The sequence below is a fragment of the Megascapheus bottae genome, chromosome 2 (assembly GCF_031878675.1).
Source record: "Megascapheus bottae isolate mThoBot1 chromosome 2, mThoBot2.hap1, whole genome shotgun sequence".
Lineage (NCBI taxonomy): Eukaryota > Metazoa > Chordata > Mammalia > Rodentia > Geomyidae > Megascapheus > Megascapheus bottae.
Genome location: NC_143510.1, coordinates 2,070,665 through 2,095,762, shown reverse-complemented (window position 1 = coordinate 2,095,762; position 25,098 = coordinate 2,070,665). Strand labels below are relative to the sequence as shown.

General features: G+C 42.9%; 1 protein-coding gene across 8 annotated transcripts in view; it reads left to right on the top strand.

Annotated features, from left to right (window-relative positions):
• Amn1 (antagonist of mitotic exit network 1 homolog) overlaps positions 1–25,098 on the top strand; it is a 40,286-nt gene that overhangs the window by 1,450 nt on the left and 13,738 nt on the right. For 4 of the 8 annotated variants that reach the window (XM_090319393.1, XM_090319383.1, XM_090319340.1 and 1 more), the window contains 2 exons: positions 11,461–11,593; positions 16,622–16,766. In XM_090319393.1, coding sequence (XP_090175519.1) covers positions 11,477–11,593; positions 16,622–16,766 — 262 coding nt within the window. In that variant the 5' untranslated portion in view covers positions 11,461–11,476. Of the gene's footprint in view, positions 1–1,953; positions 2,018–2,155; positions 2,286–11,460; positions 11,594–16,621; positions 16,767–25,098 lie in introns of all 8 variants that reach the window. The other 4 variants (XM_090319365.1, XM_090319374.1, XM_090319348.1 and 1 more) reach the window with 2 other exon arrangements.

Here is a 25,098-nt window from a genome sequence, read left to right as displayed (position 1 = left end):
CAGGACTGAATGCTCTGGTTTGGCTTTTTTGCTGGAGACTGGCCCTCTACCACTTAATCCCTAGCTCACTTGCAGTGTTTTGCTGGTTAACTGGAGATGAGTCTCACGGACTGAGCAGTTCTCAGCCAGGGTCTCAGTTCTCAGCTTCCTGACTAGCTGGAATTCCAAGGCATGAGGCACCAGTGCCCTGTTGCAGGAGTTACTGATGAGTTTTAGGTCTGATCCAAATGGGATTTTATTGCCATCCATAATGACTTAAGAGTGGAAGGTATGAAGGACTACTATGGATCTTTCATATGTTTAATATATACTAGTTCTACAATCATGAGCAAATCATATGACCTGTCTGGGTTTTAGTGATGGACTCTGTAAATGGAAGACACCGTTCACATCATCAAGCTCTCCTGAAGATCAGAAGCCAGTATAAGTCAAATCCATAGAATATTCATTATTAATTTTTTTCTGAAACAAAGGATATGTTATCTAAATTGACTTTTCTTCTACGGCTCAGCTTAATTCTCACCTGAATTCTTTATTCCTTTTTGTATGTGAATGTGAGTAATGGAGCTTGAACTCAGGACTTTGACCCTTGGCTTATTCACTCAAGGCTAGTGCTCAACCACTTGAGCTACACCTCCACTTCTGGCTTTTTGCTGTTAATTGGAGTTGAGTTTCATGGACTTTACTACCCAGGGTAGCTTTGAACCTCATTCTCTAGATCTCAGCCTCATGAAAAACTAGGATTACAAGTATAAGCCACACGTGTCTAGCTGTAATCATTATCATTACTACTATTATCGTTGTTATTATTGAGGCAGGGTTTTCCTATATCTAGGTTGGCCTCAAATCTGTGATCCTCCAGCCTTAAGTCTCCCAAGTGCTGGGATTACGTGTGTGTGCCACCACACCTGACACGTAAGCATATATTTAAAGAGCACATGTGATTTGTATAGCACTATGCCACAGATTATGTGAACTATCATGTGTTAGGGAAGATCAGATGGATGAAAGGAGAGAAGTCAGAGGCCTCAGCAGATCAGAACAGGCTTTACTCATTGCTATAGATTATTCTAAGTAACAGTGAGCCAGGTGGGAGAAACAAGGAGTAGAGAAGCTGGGGGTAGAAGAGGCTACAAGTGTAGTTGGGGAATGAGTGTTTCTTGGAATACTGTAGTTGCACCAGATGTTCCTGTTTAGGATGTAGGGTATCCTTCTGATGTCAATGTATCGCACTTCCAGGATGTGATTAGCTGATAAGATTCCAGGGAGGAAAATTGGGGAAGGGGGTTGGGCAGGAGAGGCTGAGAGAGTCAGTATGCCATGCCAGGGGAGCATCGAAGCAAATTTTTATCACCAAACAGAGTGGAGGTGCAATCTGATGAAATCAGTCCAAATTTGTAAATAACGATAGTGATCTGAGCTAGCTGGCTCACACCTGTAATCCTTGTTACTCAGGAGGCTGAGAACTGAGATACCCAGTTTGAAAACATCTCAGGCAGGAAAGTCTATAAGACTCCTATTTCCAGTGAACCAGATAAAAGCCAGAAGTGAACATGAGGCTTAAATAGTAGAACATCAGCCTTGAATGAAAAAAAAAACAAGTTTGAGGGGGAGGCCCTGAGTTCAAACCCTGGTACTAGTACAAACAAAATAAAGAAATAATGGTAATGGCAGCCATTCTGTATAACTTAATAATAAATAGGTAATGAAGGCAAGACATTATCATTAAATAGGGATGAGCAGAGGGTTTTTGACATTTCTGATGAGGAAAAGAACATTTACAACCTGGGAACAGCTTTATAAAGGAAATGATATTTGAAGGTTGATAAATAGCTCCAAGTAGGAGGATAGGTTTGGACCCATCTGCCAACCACAGGGAAGAGTGTTCTGACTACTGTCTGCTTCTACCCTTGGCCCACATCCTTGTTATAACACCCTTATTTACATTCCAAGGTTCTGGTGGTTCTGAGGACTCTTAGCCATGTGGCTTTTGCCTTGATGCTGGAGAAATCATAAGGTGCGTAACCAGAGGACCTTATTTACATATAATTAAGGTGGCAATATTTTTTTGGTTTTGTTTGTTTTTGTGCTGGCTCTGGGACTTGAACTTAGAACCTCGATGCTATTCCTGAGCCTTTTTTTTTTTTTGCTCAAGGCTAGCCCACTGCCTCTTGGACCACAGCTCCATTTCTGGCCTTTTTGGTGATTAATTGGAGTTTCACAGACTTTCACGGCTTTGAACTGCCATTTTCAGATCTCAGCTTCCTGAGCAGCTAGGATTACAGGTACAAGCTCCCAGTTAAGGTGGGCAGTTTTTATTTTACAGATCACAATCTTTAAAAACATAATAATACATTTAAGTACTTGTACACATGGGCATTAGTTCAACAGGCCAGTTTATGAGTGCAGTGCATCTGGACCAAGTGAGCTTACATGGAAATCTCTCTAGTCTGACCCAGAAGGATCCATAATTACAAGCGTCTCTTTAGCTTTGCTATTGATCATCATGGGAAGAAGGAACACTCAATCACTCCTTTGGGCTGCCTGCTCTGTCTTCTTCAGAGTATACATTTGCACTTCACCTTAATAAACCTTGTTTTATGAAACTCCTTTGTGTCTGCCCCTGGATTCTTTCTTCAGCAAGATGGACAACCCATTGGGTCCTGACCATCCAACCTTTCTAGGTGAGCATTTACATATCCAAAGAAATGCATTCAAGAGGAAATATAATAAGAAGAGTAAGAATGAGAGGCTGCTGTGCTCACGCCTCCGTAATCCTAACTATTCCGAAGGCTGAAATCTGAGGATCAACGTTCAGACCCTGAGACCAGCACACACACAAAAAGATGTTAATGGTAAGACCTGAGATTACCACAGGAAACCACAGAGAAGACACTACACAATGTAGACATAGACAACATTCTGAATAGGGCTCTTAAACCTTCAGGAAATATGAGTAACGAGATATGTGTTCTATTCAAATTAGAATCTATTCACCAAAGAATGAAATATGTCAGAATGTAGAGCTAGCCCATGAAATGAGAGGAAATCTGTGCAAGCTATTCTTGAAAGGATGAATATCCAGAATATGTAAAAAGTTAAAATATTAAACAACCGGGGCCAGGGTTTGGCCTAGTGATAGAGTGCTTACCTAGCATGCATGAAGACCTGGATTAAATTCCTTGGTACCACATACATAGAAAAAGGTGGAAGGGGTGCTGTTTCTCAAGTGGTAGAGTGCTAGCTTTGAGAAAGCTCGAGGACAGTGCCCAGACTGAGAGTGCCCCAGGACTGGCCATGAATAAAAAAGGAAATTCAAAGCAAAAATCCTTAAGATTCCATCTTAACCTTGATCAAAACAGTAATACAAGCAAACAATAGGTAGGTGCTGGTGATTCTCATGTGTAGTCCTGCATACTCAAGGCTGAGATTTTAGAATCAGGGTTGAATGCCAGTGTGGGCTAGCAAATATGAGAGACTTTTAACCTTCAATTAACAAGCAAAAAAAAATAAAAAAACTAGGAAGTGTGAACAGAATAGTATTGTCACACAGGAAGGAGGAGGAGGAAGGAAGCGAAAGAAAATTGCAGGCAAGAATGAAGGAGGAGGAAAAGGAAGCCATAAACATTTGATGGAAATGTAATTTAGTGCCCTACTATGGAAATCGGTATGGAAGTCTCTCAGAAGAAATAAAAAGTTAACCCTGCTACTACACTCTTGGGAATATAACTAAAGCAGTGTCCATTGACATGAGTAGAGATGCCAGCACAAGCTGGGCACAGTGGTTCATGCCTGTGATCCTGGTTACCAGGAGGCTGAGATCTGAGGGTTAGGCTTCACAGCCAGCCCAGGCACTATAAAGTCTGTGAGACTCTTATCTCCAATTAACCACTAGAAAACTGGAAGTGGCACTGTGGCTCAAGGGGTAGGATGGTAGCCGTGAGTTGAAGATTTCAGTAACAGTGCCCAGGCCCAGAGTTCAGGTCCCATGACTAAAAACAAAAGATTCTTTCCAGCACATCCATGTTTATTACAGCACTATTCATAACAGCTAAGCAGTGGAATCAGCCTAGATGACCAGCAACTGAAGAATAGCATATGGATGCAGCACAGCATTATTCAGCCATAAAGAATGAGTTATGTCATTTGCAGAAAAAGAATGGATGGGGCCAGGAGTTTGGCCTCATGGTAGAGTGCTTGCCTAGCATGCACGAAGACCTGGGGTCCATTCCTCCATACCACATACATAGGAAAAAAAGCCCGAAGTCGTGCTGAGGCTCAAGTAGTAGAGCTCTGACCTTCAGACAGTCCAAGGACAGTGCTCAGTCCCTGAGCTCAAGTGCAGGACTGGAAAAAAAAGAAAGAAAAAAAGAATGGAACTGGAGATAACGATGTTGAGAGAGATATGATAAGCTTAAAGCCAAATATTGCTGGGTGCCAGTGACTTAGATCTGTAAGCCTTTATTGAGCAAATTAAGATCTCAAGATCATGGTTTAAAAACAGGCATGGGGGCTGGGAGTTTGGCCTAGTGGTTGAGTGCTTGCCTAGCATGCATGAAGACCCGGGTTCAATTCCTTGGTACCACATACTTGGAAAAAGCCAGAAGTGATGCTGAGGCTCAAGTGATAGTTCTAGCCTTGAGAAAAATCCAAGGACAGTGCTCAGGCCTTGAGCTTAAGCCTAGGAATGGCAAAAAAAAAAAAAAAAACAGGCATGGGCAGGAAAGTCCATGAGACAGACTCTTTGTCTCCGATTAACCACCAAAAAGCCTGAAATGGAGCTATGACTCTCAAGTGGTAAAGCTCTAGCCTTGAGCAAAAGAAGCTTAGACAGCATCCAGGCTCTCAATTCAAACCCCAAGACCAGTGCATCACACACAAAAGACAAGCACCACATTTTCTCTCATGGAATCTAGACCTAAAATAACACTAATAGTAGAAATAGTAATATGACATGTTAATAAATGGGAGCATTTTAGCCAGGTGGTGATGGCTCACAACTTTAATCCTACTCCGAAGGCTGAGATCTGAGGATTCCAACTCCAAGCCAACCCAGACAGGAAGGTCTATTAGATGCTTATCTGCAGTGAACTACTCAGTATCCTGGAAGTGGCACTGTGACTCAAGTGGTAGAGTGCTAGCCCTGAGCAAAAGGAGCCCAGAGAGAGTGCGTAGGCCTAGAGTTCAAGCCCAAGGTCTGGCAGAAATTGTTGGGGAATCAATGATAGGAGGAAGGATACTCAGAGGTGAATATGATACAGTACACTATACATATTTATAAAAGACTAAGGATGCTGGGGGCCATAGCATATACCTAGCTGCTGAGGAGGCGGGGGTCTGGGGATTGCAGCTCAAAGCTAGCCCAGACAGAAAAGTCCATGAGATTTGTCCCCAATTAACCACCAAAACAGCTGGATGTGGAGCTGTGAGTCAAGTGGGTAGAGCGCTACCTTTGAGCATAAAAACTCAGGGCAGGGGTCTAGGGCCTGAGTTCAAGCCACAGGACAGCAGGGAAAAAAAAGAAAAGAAAGAAAATTATTAAAAAAACAAACAAAAAACAAAGAAAAATACCCTACTGGCTGGGTGTGGTGGCTCATGCCTGTAATCATAGCTATTCAGGAGACTGAGATCTGAGGATCTCAGTTCAAAACTAGCCCAGGCACTAAAGTCCATGAAACTCTTATCTCTAGATAACCACTAGAAAACCAGAAGTGGTGCTCTGGCACAAGGAGTAGGGTGGTAGCCTTGAGCTGAAGAACTCAGAGACAATGCCCAGGCCCAGAGTTCAAGTCCCACGACTGACAAAAACAAACAAAAACCCTACTGAACACTTTTTAAAAAAACACATGAGTCGGAAGGAGATTAAGAAAGCCTAATGTGCAGCTGGGCCCAGTGGCTCTCCCCTGTAATCCTAGCTGCTCAGGAGCTGAGATCTGAGGATCCAGGGTCAAAGTCACCCGAGCACAAAAAGACTATGAGACTCTTGGGGCTGGGAGTTTGGCCTAGTGGTAGAGTGATTGCCTACTATGCACAAAGCCCCAGGTTCGATTCCTTGGTAGCACATACAAAGAAAAAAGCTGGAAATGATGCTGAGGCTCAAGTGGTAGAGCTCTGGTCTTGAGAAAGCCCAAGGCCAGTGCTCAGGTCCTAAGCTCAAGCCCAGGACTGGCAAAAAAAAAAAAAAAAAAAAAAAGACTATGAGACTCTTATCTCCAATTAACCTCTAGAAACAGGAAGTGGGGGCTGTGACTCAAGGGTAGAGCGGTAGTGTTGAGCTGAAGAGCTCAGGGACATCTCCCAGGCTAAGCTCAAGCCCCATGACCCCTCTGGAAAGAGAGAGAGAGAGAGAGGGGAGAGAGAAAAATAGATAGATAGATAGATAGATAGATAGATAGATAGATAGATAGATATGCAGGCTGGGAATGTGCGTTAGGTGGGGCCAGGAATGTGGCATGAAGCCCTGTGTTCAATTCCTCATTACCACATAAACAGAAAAAGCCAGAAGTGGACTAAAAACAGAAAAAAAATATAATAGAAGTAAATTTAATAAAGTGTAGTATACATATTTATGAAATGTCGCAATGAAACTTCTTTATACAATTAACTTATGCACATAGAAAAATGGTAAATACATTAATTTGTAAATATAAACTTATATAAATGATTGGGTATTTGTATACAAAAATAAAATTTGCACTTATTTAACATATGAGCTTGATGGTTGAAATTTGAAGCAACTGATGAAATTAGCTTATCGTGAACAAATGTTTAGTTTATTGTGAATAAATGAGGCAAATGAAGGAGAGAAAAGCATACATATTTTATTTTTACATATACATTTGTGTACCCACTGTTATGAACTCGAAAACAGAGAGACATCCAATACTCAGCTAAAGTTGCTAGGAGTTTTAACCAGCCACGCCTCAACTACACCCACTAGTAGAGTGCAGTGCGGGTATTCCATTCAGTAGGGTTGGTTTTTGTTTTTGTTTTGTTTTCTGTCAGTGTGGGGCTTGAACTCTGGGCCTGAGCACTGTCCCTGAGCTCTTCAGCTCAAGGCTAATACTCTACCACTGAGCCACAGCACCCTTCTGGTTTTCTGGTGATGAATTGGAGATGAGTCTCTCTGTCTTTTGTGCCCGAGCTGGCTTTTTTTTTTTTAAAGGATCAATGCGTTAGTTTAATATTCGGATCTGGTCACTGTACAGAACATTCAGTGTGCCAAAACATTACACTATAGCATGAAAGCATGTCAAATCATTAAGTGTTAATTAAAAATCAGAACAACAGCCAGGCACCAGTGGCTCACACCTTCAATTCTAGCTACTCAGGGGCTGAGATGTAAGGATCCTGGTTCAAAGCCAGCCCATGTGTTTTGTGTAAAGTCAGGGCAGGCTATGGATGAATCCATGCATGTTGCTGGGCTGCATATGTCTGCAAGCCGAGCTGGCTTTTAATCGTGATCCTCAGATCTCAGCTTCCTGAGTAGCTAGGATTGCAGGCGTGAGCCACTGGTGCTCGACTCAGTAGGGTTTTTAAAGGCAAAAAACCCTCACAGGTGGTATGTTTGTGCAAGAAAGCAAGCAAGCAAGTTTATAGAAGTAGAAATTAGTGGTTAGTGATGGCAGTTACAATTTAGGTACATATCATAAATCATTAAGCAAAATAACAATTCTAGTAACCAGTATCACTTTTCAAGCAGAACAAAGTTCACATTCTAGACTGTTAAATTTTTTTAAATTATTTCTGGAATTTCCTGACAACAAGCTAAAGGTAGTTATGCTCAGTTTCCTTCATGCCTTTCTTTTACTACTTTTGGTTCCTGCTATTCCCAGTTTCAGCCTAGCCTGTAATTTTGACAAGGATTTCTGGCGGGAGGGGGGGAGTGTTTTCCTATATTCCCTGATCCTGCCTGCAAGCAGGCTGGTTTACAGAAGTGAAATTTGCAGTTAGCCTTATCAGAAACAATTTCATAGGCAATTTCCATAAACAAGAGCATGAAGTCACCTGTTGGAGCCATTATGAGGAGAGGGGCACCTGTGCTGCAGACAGCAACGATACCACATAGCCCAGGAAGGTCAACAGTGGTGATCAGACCTGGGCAGACAGCATTCTGCTGCTATTGCTGGAGGCTAGAGGTGCTTGCAGTTTCAGGACGGGGAAATGGGGATAGCACAGGTTACATCATATAATTCGGGGAAAGGGCTGAGAATCTGAAACAGTATTCCAAAAAACTATATTCCCAAACTAGGTCCATATACTCTATGAAAACTCTATCTAAAACTGGGTTCTTACACCCACGAGAGTGAGTCATTCAGAGAAACAGCCAAAAGCCAAAGCTTTGATGGTGCTTACAAAGGAGAATGTGAGAAGAGAAGACAGAACTAGATCCTGGCTGGGGATGTGTTGGGGAGCAGCTGGGCAGTTCAGGGCAAGTGTAAATAAAGCTAATAGAAACTGCTGCTTCACTAGGCTTGTTTGCTCAAGCCATTTAGGCAACAGTGCCTAGGCTCTGGTGAACTCTAGCCTTTCTGGCATTAGTGCAGAGGAGGCACCCTCCCCAAAGGAATTTTTATGGCTTTCTATATGTAGTAAAAGAAGGAGAAAGTCAGAGGCTGGTGACTCATGCCTGTAATCACAGCTTCTTAAGAGGCTGAGATCTGAGATCACATCTTTTGGAGCTAGACTGCACGGGAAAGTCCATGAGCTATGGCTCAAGTGGTAGAGCACTATCCTTGTGTGTGTGTGTGTGTGTGTGTGTGTGTGTGTGTGTGTGTGTGTGTGAGGGGGAGAAAGCAGCTAAGAACAGTGCTCAGACCCTGAGTCCAAGTCCCCCCAGTATGTATATGCGCACACACACACACACACACACACACACACACACACACACACACACACCCCGAGGATAGATCAGAACCCTTTCTGCAATTATGGTCTCAATTGTTTTATTGTTGTTGATCATGGCGGTTGAACTCTGGGCCTAGGCACTGTCCCTGAGCTCTTCAGTTCAAGGCTAGCACTCTACCACTTTGAGCCACAATGCCATTTCCTATTTTCTGGTGGTTAATTGGGGATAAGAGTCTCATGGACTTTTGTGCCTGGGCTGCCTTTGAAGCCTAATCCTCAGACCTCAGCCTCCTGAGTAGCTAGGATTACAGGTGTGAGCCACCAGTCCTCCAGCTCTCAAGTGCTTCCAACTTCAGCTGAAAGGAGATGTGGCTCAAGTACTGAAGCACCTGCCTGGCAAGTGCAAAGACCTGAGTTTAAGTCCTAATACCACCAAAAAATATGTGGAGTGCTTTCAGTTTGAAAGAGTAAATATACCAAATCAGAATATCTTAGAGTAAATTATTTATCCTCAGTTCCTTCAAGATCTTGACTATTGCCTGCTCTGCTAACCTCATGCAAGAGCAAGTAAGTCTAGACAGCTGCAGGAGGGTCACACCTGTAATCCTAGCTACTCAGGAGGCTAAGATCTGAGGATTGTGATTTGAAGCCAGCCAGGCAGAAAAGTCTGTGAGATTCTTACTTCAGTTAACTTGCAAAAACCTCAACTGGATGTATAACTCAAGTGATAATATACTAGCCTTGAGTCAAAGAGTCAAGGGAGAAGACGAGGCACTGGGTCTAGCCCCAAACCAGCAGACACACAAAAAAAGAACAAGTCTCTGTACAACTTGAATTCTTTTTCAGCCTCTGGGACAGTTCCTTTTAATAATTTCATTACTTTTTTTTTTGTCAGTCATAGGGCTTGAACTCAGCCTGGGCACTGAATCTAAGCTTTTTTGCTCAAAGCTAGTGCTCTACTACTTTGATCTACAGCACCATGTCTGGTTTTCTGGAGGTTAATTGGAGATAACAGTCTTACAGACTTTCCTGCCCAGGCTGGCTTTGAAGCATGATCCTCAGACCTTAGCCTCCTGGATAGCTAGGATTATAGGTATGAGCTACCAGCTCCTGACTTCACATGACTTATTTTTATTTTTTGCCAGTCCCAGGGCTTGAATTAGGACCTGAACACTGTCCTCGGGCTTTCCCAAGGCTAGAGCTCTATCACTTGAGCCATAGCACCACTTCTGGCTTTTTCTATATATGTAGTACCAAGGAATCAAACCTGGGTACTTGTCCATGCTAAGCAAGCACTCTCCCACTAGGACAAACTCCCAACCCTCACATGATTTTTTTTTCCAGTCCTGGGCTTGAACTCAGGGCACTGAGTACTGTTCTTGGACTTTTTCTCAAAGATAGTGCTCTACCACTTGAGCCACAGCACCACGTCTGGCTTTTTTTTCTATATATGTAGTACTGAGGAATCAAACCCAGGTCTTCGTACATGCTAGGCAAGCACGCTACCACTAGGCCATGGTCTCAGCCCACGTGACTTTTTTAATCCACATAAATATTTAACAAAATAGAGAAACAGTGCAGGATTAACAAAAACTTGAAATAAGTAGGTTCCAATTTAAGGCCGATATAGAAAGATATAATTGATTTCTGGGGAGTGTAGGCATGGTTCAGTTGGTAGAACATTAGCCAAGGAACAAAAAGTATCAAGTACCAAGTTCAAGTCCTGGTCTTAGACCTAAAAAAAGAAAAATCTGGGAACTAATAACCATGTCTTAGAATTTAAAAGACTGAATTGGGAAAGGGACAACTAAATCACTTTTTTTTTTCCCGGTCTTAGAGCTTGAACTCAGGGTCTAGGCACTGTCCCTGAGCCTCTCTGTGATCAAGGCTAGTGTTTTAACACGTAAGCCACAGTACCACTTCTGGCTTTTTCTATGTATATGGTACTGAAGAATGGAACCCAGGGCTTCGTGCATGCTAGGCAAGCAGTCCATCACTAAGCCACATTCCCATCCCATTCACTCCCTTTTATTCATTTTAATGTCTTTTGACTATGCATATACTTGGATTTTGAAATCCTGTGAATTGAGATTTTTTTAACATTAATAAAAAGGTAATTTTTTTTTTGCCAGTCTTGGACTTTCTCAAGGCTAGAGCTCTACCACTTGAGCCTCAGCACCACTTCTGGCTTTTTCTAAGTATGTGGTACCAAGGAATCGAACCCGGGTCTTCGTGCATGCTAGGCAAGCACTCTACCTCTAGGCCAAACTCCCGGCCCAAAAAGGTAAATTTTTTATGGGAAAGCTGAATGCCAATACACAGCATTGAAAGGAGCAACAGCCCGAGTGCTTAGCTACTGAGCCTGAGATGTGAAGACCATGATTCAAAGCCATCGCAGGCAGGAAAGTCTGTGAAACATTTACCTCCAAATAGCCAGCAAAATGCTGGAAGTAGAGGCATGGCTCAAGTGGTAGAGCATCAGCCTTGAGTGGGGATGGGGGAAACACAAGCAAGTGTAAGACTCTGAGTTCAAGCACCAGTGCCAGCACAAAAACCAGATAAGAACAATTTAGTAGAGACACAGTGTAACTGACGATTATATCTGTATTTCAGGTGCCTTTGGTGCTTCATGGAGAACATTTCCAGATACATCGCGGACATTAAGCCTTTGCCTCCTAACATAAAAGATAGGCTGATTAAGATAATGAGCACACAAGGGCGGATAACAGATTCCAATATAAGTGAGGTAAGCGTGTTCATGCCGGTAAAGCAAGTTATAGTTTACTGGTTTTTTGTTTTTTTATCAGTCCTAGGGCTTGCACTCAGGGCCTGGGCACTGTTCTTGGGCTTTCTCAAGGCTAGCACTCTACCACTTGAGACACAGCACTATTTCCACCTTTTTCTGTGTATGTGGTACCAAGGAATTCAACCCAGGGCTTCATGCATGCCAGGCAAGCATTATACCATAAGCCACACTCCCGGCCCCATAGTTTACTGTTAAGATACAGTTAATAGCTGGACACCAGTGGCTCAAGTCTGTAATCTGAACTACTCAGAAGGCTGAGATCTGAGGATTGTGGTTCAAAGCCTGGGCATGAAAGTCCGTGGGACCCTTACCTCTGATAAAACTACCAGCAAACTGGAAGTGGCACTGTGGCTCAAAGTGGTAGAATGATAATCTTGAACTGAAGAATTCAGGGACAGCACCCAGGCCCAGAGATCAAGTCCCATGAACAACAAAAAGAAAAGGTAGAACCACTAGAAAACCAGAAGTGGTGCTGTGGCTCAAGGGGCAGGGTGTGGTCTTAAGCTAAAGAGCTCAGGGACTATGCCCAGGCCCTAGGGGTAGGGCGGTGGCCTTGAGCTCAAGAGTTCAGGGAGAGTGCCCAGACCTAAGCCACACAAGTGACAAAAAAAAAAAATGGTTTCAGATTTTTTTTTCTGAAGTAAAGGAATTGTAGTAGGATTAGTAATCATCTAAAAATATCACGTATAACGCCCAGTTCCCGTGGCTCATATCTGTAATCCTAGCTACTCAGGAGGCTGAGAGGATCACAGTTCACAGCCAGCCCAGGCAAGAAGGTCTGAGACCATTATTTCCATTAAAAAGCTAGAAGTGAAGCTAGGTGTTGGTGGCTCACATCTGTAATCCTAGCTACTCAGGAGGCTGAGATTTGAAGATCATGGTTCAAAGTCAGCCAAGATAGGAGTCCATGAGATTCTTCAATATACTACCCAGAAAAGGCTGGAAGTGGCTCAAGTGGTAGAGTTCTAGCCTTGAACACTGAGGATCAGAGATAGCACCCAGGCCCTGAATTCAAGCCCCATGACCAACAATAAACAAACAAACAAATGCTAAAAGTGGAGCTGTAATTGAAGTGGTAGAATACTAGCCTTTAGCAAAAGAAGCTTCTTGACAATGTCCTGGACCTGAGTTCAAACTCTACACAAAATTTAAAACTTTTGCCCCACCAGTGGCTCATGCCTATAATCTTAGGTAACAGGAAGATAAGATCTGATGATCAAGGTTCAAAGACAGCCTGGGCAGGAAAGTCCATGAGACTCTTAACTTTAATGAACAAGCAAAAGGCCAGAAGTTGAGCTATTGCTCGGGTGATAGAGTGCTAGCCTTGAGCAGAAAAAGCCAAGTAAGAATGTAAAGCCCTGAGTTCAGGCTTCAATACCGACAAAGAAATGAAAAAAGAACACATGGGGCTGGGAGTTTGGCCTAGTAGTATAGTGCTTGCCTACCATGCATGAAAACCCAAGTTGGATTCCTCCATACCACATACATAGAAAAAGCTGGAAGTGGTGCTGTGGCTGAAGAGGTAGAGCTCTAGCCTTGAGAAAGCCCGAGGACAGTGTTCAGGCCCTGAGTTCAAGCTCCAGGACTGGCAAAAAGAAAGAAAAAGAAAAAGAACACACACATAAAGAAAGAAATGGAATTTTTTTCCCAAATGACTAATCCTTTTGGACCCTGCTGAACTTTTCAATATGCAATCTTACAGCTTTAATTTTGAGAAAGTTTCTACTGTGTCTTCAAATATTTTCACTTTTCCAGTTTTTAATATCCTTTTGTAACTTTTGTAAAACGATTAGCTTTTTTTTTTTTTTTTTTTTTTTGCTCAAGGCTAGCACTGTGTCACTTGAGCACAGTGCTACTTCCAGCTTTTTCTTAATATGTGGTACTGAGGAATCGAACCCAGTGCTGCATGCATGCTAGGCGAGCACTCTACCACTAGGTTACATTCCCAGCCCGATGTTTTAGTTTTTATATCTTATATTTCCAGTTTATCTTTTTATGGCTGTTCTTCTTTTACCTTAGAACAGTTTTCTCTCTCACTTTGTCCTGACGCTTGAACTTAGGGCCTGGGTGCTGTTGCTGAGCCTCTCTGTGCCCAAAGTTAGCACTCCATCAATTGAGCAACAGCGCTAATTATATATGTGGTACTGAGAAATTGAACCCAGGGCTTCATCCATGCTAGACAAGCACTCTACCCCGCTCTTGACCCCATCATCCCTTATTTCATAATAGCATGTTATTATGCTCTTGGTCCTGCTGTACTAATTCCTCTGCTCCTGCCTTAGGAATCCTTATCCAGTTTGGTTTTTCTTTAGAAAGAGGCGTGCTCTGCAGATACCTTGCTTTTTCTGAGCAGCAAATACCTTCTCCATACAAATACCTCCCATACATTCTGTAATATTGGAGGTCTGACCTCAGCTCAGCCCTGTTGAGCTGATAAAAGAGGCCTGGAGATGGACCGCGATGATACATCCATACCTCCCTCAGCTGGGGGCTCATCACACCTGTAATCTGAGCTGATGAGCAGACTGAGATCTGGGGGATTTCTGTTCAGCCAGCATAGGCAGAAAAGTCCGCAAGACACTCGTTCAGTCACAGCTGGCACCCTACCACTTAATCTGTGCTTCCAGTCTGGCATTTTGCTCATTCGTTGGAGATAAAGTCTTTCAGACTTTTCTGTTTAGTTTCTCCTTGAACTGAGATCTTTTAGATCCTATTCTCCTGAGTAGCTGGGACTACAAACATGAGCTACCAGAATAACTTTACTATCAGACAAGCTATCAGAGCATTTCTCTGTTTGATGTTACAGAGGAAAAACCTAAAGAAACCCTCTAAACTTTACTCAGTCTTCCTTGACATGAAAGTCACTAACTCTAGAGGTCTCAGGGGAACACAGCTGGGGTTTGACCCAGGTTCTTATAAAGTCCACACCCTCACTTATTTTATCTTGTGTTAATAAAATATGGTAATAATATGGTATTGTTTTAGTAATATAGCATTTTAAATTTATTTTTATTTCTCTCTTTTGTTATTGTTGGTTTTTGCCAGTTCTGGGACTAGAAGTCAGGGCTTGGGCTCTGTCCCTGAGCTTCTTTTGCTCAAGGCTAGCACTATACCACTGAGCCACAGCACCACTTCCAATTTTTTCTGTTTATATGTTACTGAGGAATCCATCCCAGGGCTTCATGCGTGCACTCTACCCCTAAGCCACATTCCCAGCTCATACAGTGCTATTTTAGCAAGACATTAATATATTTTAATTTTTGTTATTAGTAAAAAAAAAACAGTGGGGTTTCAGCTCAGAACCTTCTGCTTGCTAGGCAAGTGTAGTACATCTAAGCAGTCATTATATATACATATATGTATATATGTCTGTGCATGTATAATATATAGATATAGATATAGATATCCCCTCCCCACCCCTTGGTGCCAGTCATGGGCTTTGCTCAAGACTAGTGTTCTACTACTTGAACCATAGCTCTTGTTGGTTAACTGAAGCTGAGTCTCATAAACTTTCCTGCCAAGCTGGCTTTGAATTACAGTCCTCAGATCTCACCCTCCTGAAGTTAGGATTATAGGCGTGAGCCACCAGTGCCCAGCAACCCAGTTTCTTTCTTTCTCTCTCTGTCTGTCTCTCTCTCTGTTTCTCTGTCTCTCTGTCTCTCTCTCTGTCTCTGTCTCTCTGTCTCTGTCTCTCTGTCTCTGTCTCTCTGTCTCTGTCTCTCTGTCTCTGTCTCTCTCTGTCTCTCTCTGTCTCTCTCTCGCTCTCTTTCTTTCTTTTTGTCAGTCATGGGGCTTGAACTCTGGGCCAGGGCTCAGTTCTTGAGCTCTTCAGCTCAAGGCTACCTCCCTACCCTTGAGCCACAGCCCCACTTCTGGTTTTCTAGTGGTTAATTGGAGATAAGAGTCTCACATTCTTTTGTGCCCAGGCTGGCTTTGAACCTCAGTACTCAGAGCTCAGCCTCCTGAGTAGCTAGGATTACAGGGTTGAGCCACTGCGCCTGGCAACCCTGTTTGTTTTTGAGATGGGGACTTACTTCTTGCCTTAGTATGTGCCTGGACTGGGAGATCCTTCTACTAATGTCCAGTCAATGCTAGGATGATAGACACCAACCCCCCCACCCTTCCCCCACTCCAGCCACACACACACACACACACACACACACACACACACACCTTAACTTCTTCCATTGACTTGGAGTCTTATGGAATTTTCTGTCTGGGCTAGCCTTGAACTGAGACCCTCCCAGTCTCATCCTTCTATGCAGCTAAGATTACAGGTGTGAGCCAGTCCTTATCGTCTGCTGGGAGCTGTTTGGGAAAGACCGGTGGTCACACTTCTCCAGCCATGTCGTCTCCAGCCATTTCATCATTGTCTTGCATTTAGGAATGCTGCATCTTCAGCTGAAAGCTGAGTAGGATTTTTTTTTCTGTGCTATTTCCACATCAGCATGTTTCTATTTTCTTTGCTGCATCTTCTCCCAACAGCACGTCTGTCATGGAATTAGTCTATATTTACATTAAATATTTATAAATATCTTCATTAGTATTTCTTTAGATATATAAGCAGTATAAGCACATATATTATATTTACATAAATAGTATATGTAAGGGCCAGGAGTTTGGCCTAGTGGTAGAGTGCTTGCCTAGCATGCACAAAGACCCAGGTTGGATTCCTCGGTATCACATATATAGAAAAGCCAGAACTGGTACTGTGGCTCAAGTGGTAGAGCTCTAGTCTTGAGGAAAGCCCAAGGACAGTGCTCAGGCCCTGAGTTCAGTCCCTAGGACTGGCAAAAACAACAACAACAACAAAAAATAGTATATGTAAATATTAATATGTACATGTCAGAAATATTTAAGTAAATATACAATGTATGATATATAATTGCATACATGTCTATTTAAATGTATTTATATAAATATATCTATATAGAAAAGTAATTTCTCAAAGTCCTATATTTGCTGCAGATTTTACATCCTGAAGTGCAAATCCTAGATCTCCGGAGCTGTGATATCTCAGATGTTGCTCTCCAACACGTGTGTACCTGCAAAAAACTGAAGGCATTAAATTTAAATTCTTCACAGGAAAACAGAGTGTCTATAACTTCTGAAGGTATGATTATAAGTACTAAATAATAACAAACTGCTATTTAGCATCTGATACAATTTTTCTATTACCTTTAAATAATTTTACGAAAAGATTTCAAGTCAACATGTCAATTTAAAAGCACAATGAATTTTATTATTTGTTTCTTTGTGCCAGACCTGAGCAGACAGCATTCTGCTGATATTGCTGGAGGCTAGAGGTACTTGAAGTTTCAGGACTTGGAGGTGGGGTTAGCTCAGGTTATATTATTTAATTTGGGAAGAGGTTTGAGAGTCTAAAAACCATGTATAAAACTAGGTTCTTACATTCTATGAAAACTATATCTATAGGTTCCACGTCAAGCAATTTTCCAACTATCTATATACCGGTGAGGGGTCTGAAGTTTAATTCAATGCTGGTATTTAGTAGCAGACACCACAAATTAGTAAAACCCTAATGCTATGATAAAAAGCCCAACTCTAGCAATCCCAACAGGGCTAGATCACCCATCCCTAATTAAAGAGCCAAGTAAGGTGCTAAGTCTATGATCCTAGCTACTTGACATGCTGAGGTCCGAGGATCACAGTTCTAAGCTACCCTGGGTAGGAAAATCTGTGAGATTGTTATGTACAATTGACCAGCAAAAAGCCAGAAGTGGAAGTGTTGTTCATGTGGTGGAGTTGTATTTCTTGAGTGAAAAATCTAAAGGAGAGTGGTATTTTCTAGTTCTGAGTTCGAGCCTCAAAACAACCTAAATAAATAAGAAAAGAAAAAAGAAAGCCATGCATGGGGCTGGGAATGTGGCTTTGTGGGTAGAGTGCTTGCCTAGCATGCATGAAGCCAGGGGTTCAATTCCTCAGTACTACATAAACAGAAAAGGCCAGAAGTGGCACTGTGGCCCAAGTGGTGGAGTGGCTAGCCTTAAGCAAAAGAAGCTCAGGGACAGTACCCATGCTCTAAGTTCATGCCCCAGGACTGGCAAAAAAAAAAAAAGGAGGGGGCGGGGAAGAAAAGTCCATGAGACTCTTTTTTTAAATTAATCACCAAAAAGCTGAAAATGGAACTAGGGTTCAACTGATAGAGCACTAGTCTTGAGTAAAAGGGTCAGGGACAGTGCCCAAACTCTGAGTTCAAGCTCCTGGTCCAGCACATAAAGAGGAAGGAAAGGAGGGAGGAAAGAAAAGTATTAAAGGAGATGTTTGAAGCATGCAGAACTGATAGAGCATTGATCTTGATGGGGCCTGTGTGTGGTCCGGTTCCAGTTCTAAATGGGTGAGGAATTTGTTGTCTCTTGAGGGGACCAGACTGGCTTCCCTGGGTGTTATGGATAATCCCACGTAGCAGCAGGAGAAAAAGGGACTCAGAGACTGGGAGGATGCGGAGGGAGGGTTTGGTGAGGAGGCGTTTAAAGCAACAGAGAGACAATTGGAGTTAATTAAACCAGTTACCAGTGGCCTCTTTGATTAAGAGCTCAGCCCCTCCCAAGACAGGCCATTTCCCAAGTCCTGGCATTCCCAGACAGAGGTGAGGCTTAGTAAAGCTTCCCTTTAAATATAGGAACTCTTCCACTAGGGTTCTTGACTTCCCTCATAGAATACCAATTCCTGGACAAGTCACCATGGTAAGAAAATTTGGCTGAGCTTTCTTGAATAAATAAACAGGCAGTCAGACAAAGAGACAAAAAAAGGGCAGGGGCACACTTACAGAGCGTGGGTGCCCGCATAGGGAGCTGGGCACACTTACAGAGTGTGGGTGCCCGCATAGGGAGCTGGGCACACTTACAGAGTGTGGGTGCCCGCGTAGGGAGCTGGGCACACTTACAGAGCGTGGGTGCTCGCGTAGGGAGCTGGGCACACTTACAGAGCGTGGGTGCTCGCGTAGGGAGCTGGACACACTTACAGAGTGTGGGTGCTCGCGTAGGGAGCTAGACAGAGACGCACAAGGCTCCTTGGGCTGCCGAGGTGTTTATAGGGTAGAGGCAAGGGGGCTGGCTTCAGTATTATGCAAACATATGTGCTTTGTCTTTGCTCTAATTACACCTGGAGTTACTTTGAGTTTCCAAGTAAGAATGTATCCTAACCATAAAACCGAAATTTGAGACAAGGAGGTGCCCTGTTATCTGTATGTTAGGTAGGTAGCTGAGTTTTCTCAGGAAGGCATACATTCCTGTCAGTTAGCTGTTAAGTTGGGAGATATGCATCTCTCAGAAAGAAATCCATTCTATCTCTCTTTGAAACAAAGATAGCACTTCTAAATACATATTTTTGAGTTACCTTTACAGGCCTCTGTTTCCTTAAGTTATCCTGCTTCATTAGTTCTTGGTATATCTGACTGCTATAAACAATGACCTTCTCCTCAGGGTTCAGTAATTTGGCAGAGTGGCTCACAGAATTCAGGAAATTTTTGCTTCTGGTTACTATGATACGGGTTAACAGCCAATACAGAGTACATTAGGTAAGATCTAAAAAGAGCTCCAACACAGGGGTTTCTGTTGTCACTGGGTGTGTGGAGGTTATCTGCCATAACATGTCCTTGCTCTAGAAGTGCTTGAGGTAATCGGGCACTGGTAGCTAATGCCTCATGCCTGTAATCCTAGCTACTCAAGAGTCTGAGAACTGAAGGTCATAGCGTCACGGGACAGAGGTAAGATTTAGGGAAGTTTCCCTATAAATATAGGAACTCTTCACTTAGGGTCCTTAACCTCGATCACATAATTAAACATTTCTGGACAAGTCACAATGGTAAGAAAACTTGGCAGAGCTTTACTGAGTAAATAAGCAAGCAGGCAATCAGATAAATAGACAAAAAGCAGACAGAAGGACAGGGGCACACTGAGTATTCTCCTAAGGAGCCAGAAACACAGAGAGACAAACATGCAGAGAGAGATGGAGACAGAGACAGACACAGAGAGAGACAGAGGAAGAAGGGGAGGGAATCGTGTGTGTGTGTGTGTGTGTGTGTGTGTGTGTGTGTGTGTGTGTGTGTGTGTGGAAGGTGATACCTAGAGAGACACAGTGGGCAACTGAGAGAGACACACAACTCCTTGGGCTACCGAGGTATTTATAGGGTAAAGGCAGGGGGTCTGGCTTCAGTGTTATATTTGTCTTTGCTCTACACCTGGTGTTACTTTGAGTTTTCAGGTGAGAGTGCACACTGTCATAAAAACAGATTTTATCCTTGAGCAAGGAGGAACCCTGCTATCTGCCTTTTGGGTCAGGTGGCATAAGTTTTTTCAGGAAGCCATACATTCTGTCAGTCAGTTGTTAATTCTTGGGATGAGAAGTATATCTCTCAGGAAGAAATGCATCCTGTTGTCTCTCTTTGAAGCAAAGATAGCACTTCAAGTGTTTCCAAATACCATTATTTCTGAGTTGCCTTCACCAGGCCTATTAAGTGATTTTGCTTCCCCTAAAATGACTTTGTTCCCTTAATCTTAAGGGAAGTATATGAAGCAAGTATTTGCTGCAAGCCGACTGTACTTCATTTTTCCCTAGTCTGTCTGGCTTCAGTGGTTCTGTAGGGACCAGTTTTTAGCCTGAGTAACTCCATCTTAGCCTGAGGAACGCCATCTTATTTGAACAGCCATTTTGTTATGTGTATAATAATATAAACTGACCTTGCCTGAAAAAGAAAACCAAAACAAAACTTGTTATTTAAGTTCAAACCAATCCGATTATGAAGAGACTAAACATTACTTACAAAACAGTTCCAAAAACCAGTCAGTTTTCAATAACAAGGCCCAGCAACAAGGTCGGGACAGGCCAGGTGGAGACATCCAGTCAATAGAAGCATATATGTAACTGTACAATGTGTAACCAATCAGCATTTAGCAGCTACTAGTAACTTAGTTGCAAACCCCCAGACCTAACTTTGTAATCATATTAAAACCCCTCCAACTGGAAGGTCGTGGCTCTCAATCCAGATCCACCACGTCAGGGACAGTTGATAGCCCAGGCTCGAGCTTGCAATAAAACTCTTGTGTGCTTTACATCGGTCAGCTCCTTGGTGGTCTCTAGGCACCCCGAAATCTGGGTATGGCAGTTCAAAGCCACCTCAGGCAAGAGAGTCTTGTCTCCAGTGAACCAGTGAAAAACCCAAAAATGGAGCTGTGGCTTAAGAGGTAAAGGCTAGCCTTGAGCAAAAACAGCCAAGCTGAGGCTAGATAGATTAGGGGCACCGTAAATGCCAGCCAGGAACAAACACTGTATTTAGAAACATAGAAACACTATCTTCTTTGCTTTAGCCCTTACATTCCTTCCTAAGCTGCAACATTAGCACAGGAAAAAGCAAAAAGCAAGGGCAGCTTTCTCCCTGTGCCCTGCTCTCTGGCCCCAAGTAATGAATGTGCTGTGAAAACTGAGCAAGAACATAAATAAAGACATAAATCCTGGAAAAGCAACCACTTAGGAGAATGACTCCTCCTGGCACACAGTACTTTATCTCAAGTAAACATCTGTCCTAAAAAATATATGGCAGAATGCATTCTTTAAGGAAGACATCCAAACAATGATCAGGTCAGTCTGAGACCCTGAGCTGACAGGCAGAAGGGCAGGGGTACACTACCAGAATGTGGATACTTCAAATAAAATTCTTGGGCATCAAGGATATTTATATGATCAAGACAGGGGTCTGACTTGGGTGTTTATCTCTGCTCTCAGTACTCTTGGTGTTGTTACACTTTCTAAGGTCCTGGGTCTTGTTTACCATTTTGGTTGTTTAGGTTTAGGACCTACCCTTTAATTTGGGGGGGCATTCCTCTCAGTAAGGGATATATCCTGCTACCAAACAGATGCTAATTGCTGAGGTAAGGAAGGCATCCTGTTTTCTGTCTTGGAAGCAAAAAATAATGCTCTTGTGTTTCTAAATACCTTGTTTCTCCCCTGAACTAACTTTGGTCCCTTAATCTTAAGGGAAGTAGATGGATAAATATCTCCTGTATTTGTTTTATTTTTGAATTCTTAGCAGATGTTTACCATGTCTCATTTTCTCTAATCTATCCTGCCTCACCTTAATTGTATATGTTACCCCTGATGACAGAGATGTGTCTCCTTTTGATCACATACACTCTTAGAGCCTACCTCTGCCTTTCTGCTTGCCTGATTGTGACTTGAGCCACAGCTCCACTTCCAGTTTTATGGTGGTTACTTGGAGATAAGAGTCTTACTGACTTTAGTGCCGGGGCTGGCTTTGAACCTCAATCCTCAGATCTCAGCCTCCTGAGTAGCTAGGATTATAAGTACCTGGCTTGTGTCACTTTTTTTGGTTTGTTTTTATCTTTTTGACTTGTCTGGAAATGCTTATTCTATGATCAAAGTCAAGGACCCGGGACCAAATGTCCAAGTGGATGGTCCCACCTACCCGGAGCCAGTGACAAATTGGAAGCATGACGCTGAGCTCAAGTTTTGTACACACACACACATACACACACACACACACACACACACACACACACACACACACACACACACACACACACACAAAGCAGGGTGCTGGTGGCTCACCCTTGTAATCCTAGCAACTCAGGAGGCTGTGATCTGAGTATTGTGGCTTAAAGCTAGACTAGGCAGACAAGTCCATGAGATTCTTATCTCTTATCTCCAGTTAACAGAAGCAGAACTGTGACTCAAGTGGTAGGGTGTTGCCTTGACCAAAAAAAAAAAAAAAAAAAAAACCAACTCAGGGAAAGTGCTCAGGCCCTGAGTTCAAGCCTCTGGACCAGGGGTTTGAACTGCTACCAGTCAGAACATTCTAAGGTTTTAGGTCTGTGCAGGAACTAGAGACAAATTACAAATGTATGTCTACAGCTTCCATGTCAGACTCTAATGAATGACTAGTCATTCTTCCTTGGTTTTAGCACAATTAAAAACTACCCGCTCATCAATTTACCATTACCCTCTCAAGTATTTTTCCCATAGAGGCATCTTACTACAGTGTCATAATGTTTGTCCTTGATCACAGAGCCAGAATCTCTCTAAAGTGCTTTTATTTGTGGCTTTGTGCCATTCCCTGAGTTTGGTGTCCTTAGGCTCACTCCAGAAAAGATTTCCAGCAAGACTGTTTATTAAGAACAGAAAGAAGGGCCCAGAGTTTGGCCTGGTGGTAGAGTGCTTGCCTAGCATTTACGAAGACTCTGGTTCAATTCCTCGGCACCACATACATAGGAAAAAAAAAAGCCAGTAGAGGTGCTGAGGCTCAAGTGGTAAAGCTCCTAGCCTTGAGAAAAGCCCAAGGACAGTGCTCAGGCCCTACGCTCAAGCTCAGGACTGGTAAAAAAAAAAAAAAAAAAAAAAAAAAGAACAGAGATTCATATTTGTAGAAGAAAGTGGCTCTCTCAAGAGAAGTTTAACAATGCACTTGGAGTGTGTGTGTGTTGGTATTGAAACAAGATAACTTAAGGAAACTGAGGCGTGGTGAAAGCAACTCAGAAATATGATATTTAGAAACACAGAAGGCCAGGAGTTTTACTGAGTGGTAGAGTGCTTGCCTAGCATGCACGAAGACCCAGATTTGATTCTTTGGTACCACATACCTAAAAAAAGCTGCAAGTGGTGCTGTGGCTGAAGTGGTAGAGCTTTAGCCTTGAGAAAGTTCAAGGACAGTGCTCAGACCTTGAGTTCAAAACCCAGGACTGGCAAAAAAAAAAAAAGTAGAGCCAGGCACAGTGGCTCACGCCTGTTATCCTAGCTACTCAGGAGGCTGAGATCTGAGGATCATGGCTTAAAGCCAGCCCAGGCACTAAAGTCTGTGAGATTCTTATCTCCAATTAACTACCAGAAAATAGGAAGTGGTGCTCTAGGAGTAGGGCGGTAGCCTTGAACTGAGGAGCTCAGGGACAACACCCAGTCCCAGAGTTCATGTCCCATAACCACCACCAAAACCAACAAAAAGTAGAAACACAGAAATGCTATCTTTGCTTCAAAGAGAGACAATGGAATGCACTCCTTCCTTAGACATCTCTCCTCCTCATCTCAAGATTTAACATTTGTCTGACAGGATGTATGCCTTCCTGGGAGAAATACTTCCCCAGTTTTAGGCAACCTCCTATCCAAAATGCAGAGAGCTAGGTCCCATCTTATCTCAAGGCTAAGGATCCATCTGGTGACAGGATGCATTCTTACCTGGAAGAGAGTAACATGAGGTGTGATTAGAGCAAAGTTTTGTAACACCTATCTTTCACATGACTTGGAAGCCAGACCCCCTGCCTTTACCATATAAGTACCCCAATAGCCAAGAGCTTTGTATGTGTCTCTGTCTCCCTGTGAAAGCACCTACACTCTGCTAAAGTGTGCCCCTGCCCTTCTGTTTGTCTGTCTGCTTTTTGTCTGTCTGCTTTCCTGCTTAAATACTTACTCAGTAAAGCTTTGGCAAGTTTTCTTACCATCATGATTTGTCCAGAAATGTTGATTCTGTGATGGAAGTCAGTGACCCTATGTGAAGAGTTTCTTCATTTAAAGGGAAATTTCACCAAACTTCACATGCATCCAGTGACAGTACCACGACTTGAATCCAGACCTTGGTTCTTTCAAGAGTGTCTTAGATTTGTCTGCCCAGGCCAACTTTGAGCCATGCACACATCTCAGCCTCTTGAGTAGCTAAGATTAAAACCTGAGTCACAGCCCAGCTTTTCCTTGATATTTAAGGGCATAGAACATTAAGATCTTCAAGACCAGCCCACAAGGCTAGTCATGGTTATACAACAAACTTTTCTTCCTTACAGGGTCTCTGAGACAATAAATAAATATTGTTGCCAGTTGCTGGTGGCTCAGGTCTGTAACCTTAGCTATTTAGAAGGCTGAGATCTAAGGATCACAGTTGGAAGCCAGTCTGAACAAGAGAGTCTAAGAGACTTTTTTTTTTTTTTTCCAGTCCTGGAGCTTGAACTCCGGGCCTGGGCACTGTCCTTGAGCATAAGGCTATCACTCTGTCACTTGAGCCACAGCACCACCTCTAAGCTTTTTCTGTGGAGGTAGTACTGAGAAATCAAACCCAGGGCTTTGTGCATGCCAGGCAAGAACTCTACCACTAGGTCATGTTTCCAGCCCAAGTCTATGAGACTTATCTCCAACTAACCAAAATGCCAGAAGTGGAGGTGTGGCTCAAGTGGTACAGTGCCAGCCTTGAGTAAAAAACAACCAAGCAAGAGTATGAGGGTCTGAGTTCAAGCCCCAGTTAAGGCACATAAAAATGATAATAAGTAAGTAAATCTCTAGTGTCGTATCCTATAGGATAAATTACCCTGTCTCTGTTTGTATTTCTTCGTGGGAATAAGTTGTCTATCTGGTGTTTTGGGTTTTTTGTTTCTGTACAGGTCATAGGGATTTAATGTAAGGCCTGGGGCATTGTTCCTAAGGGTTTTTGT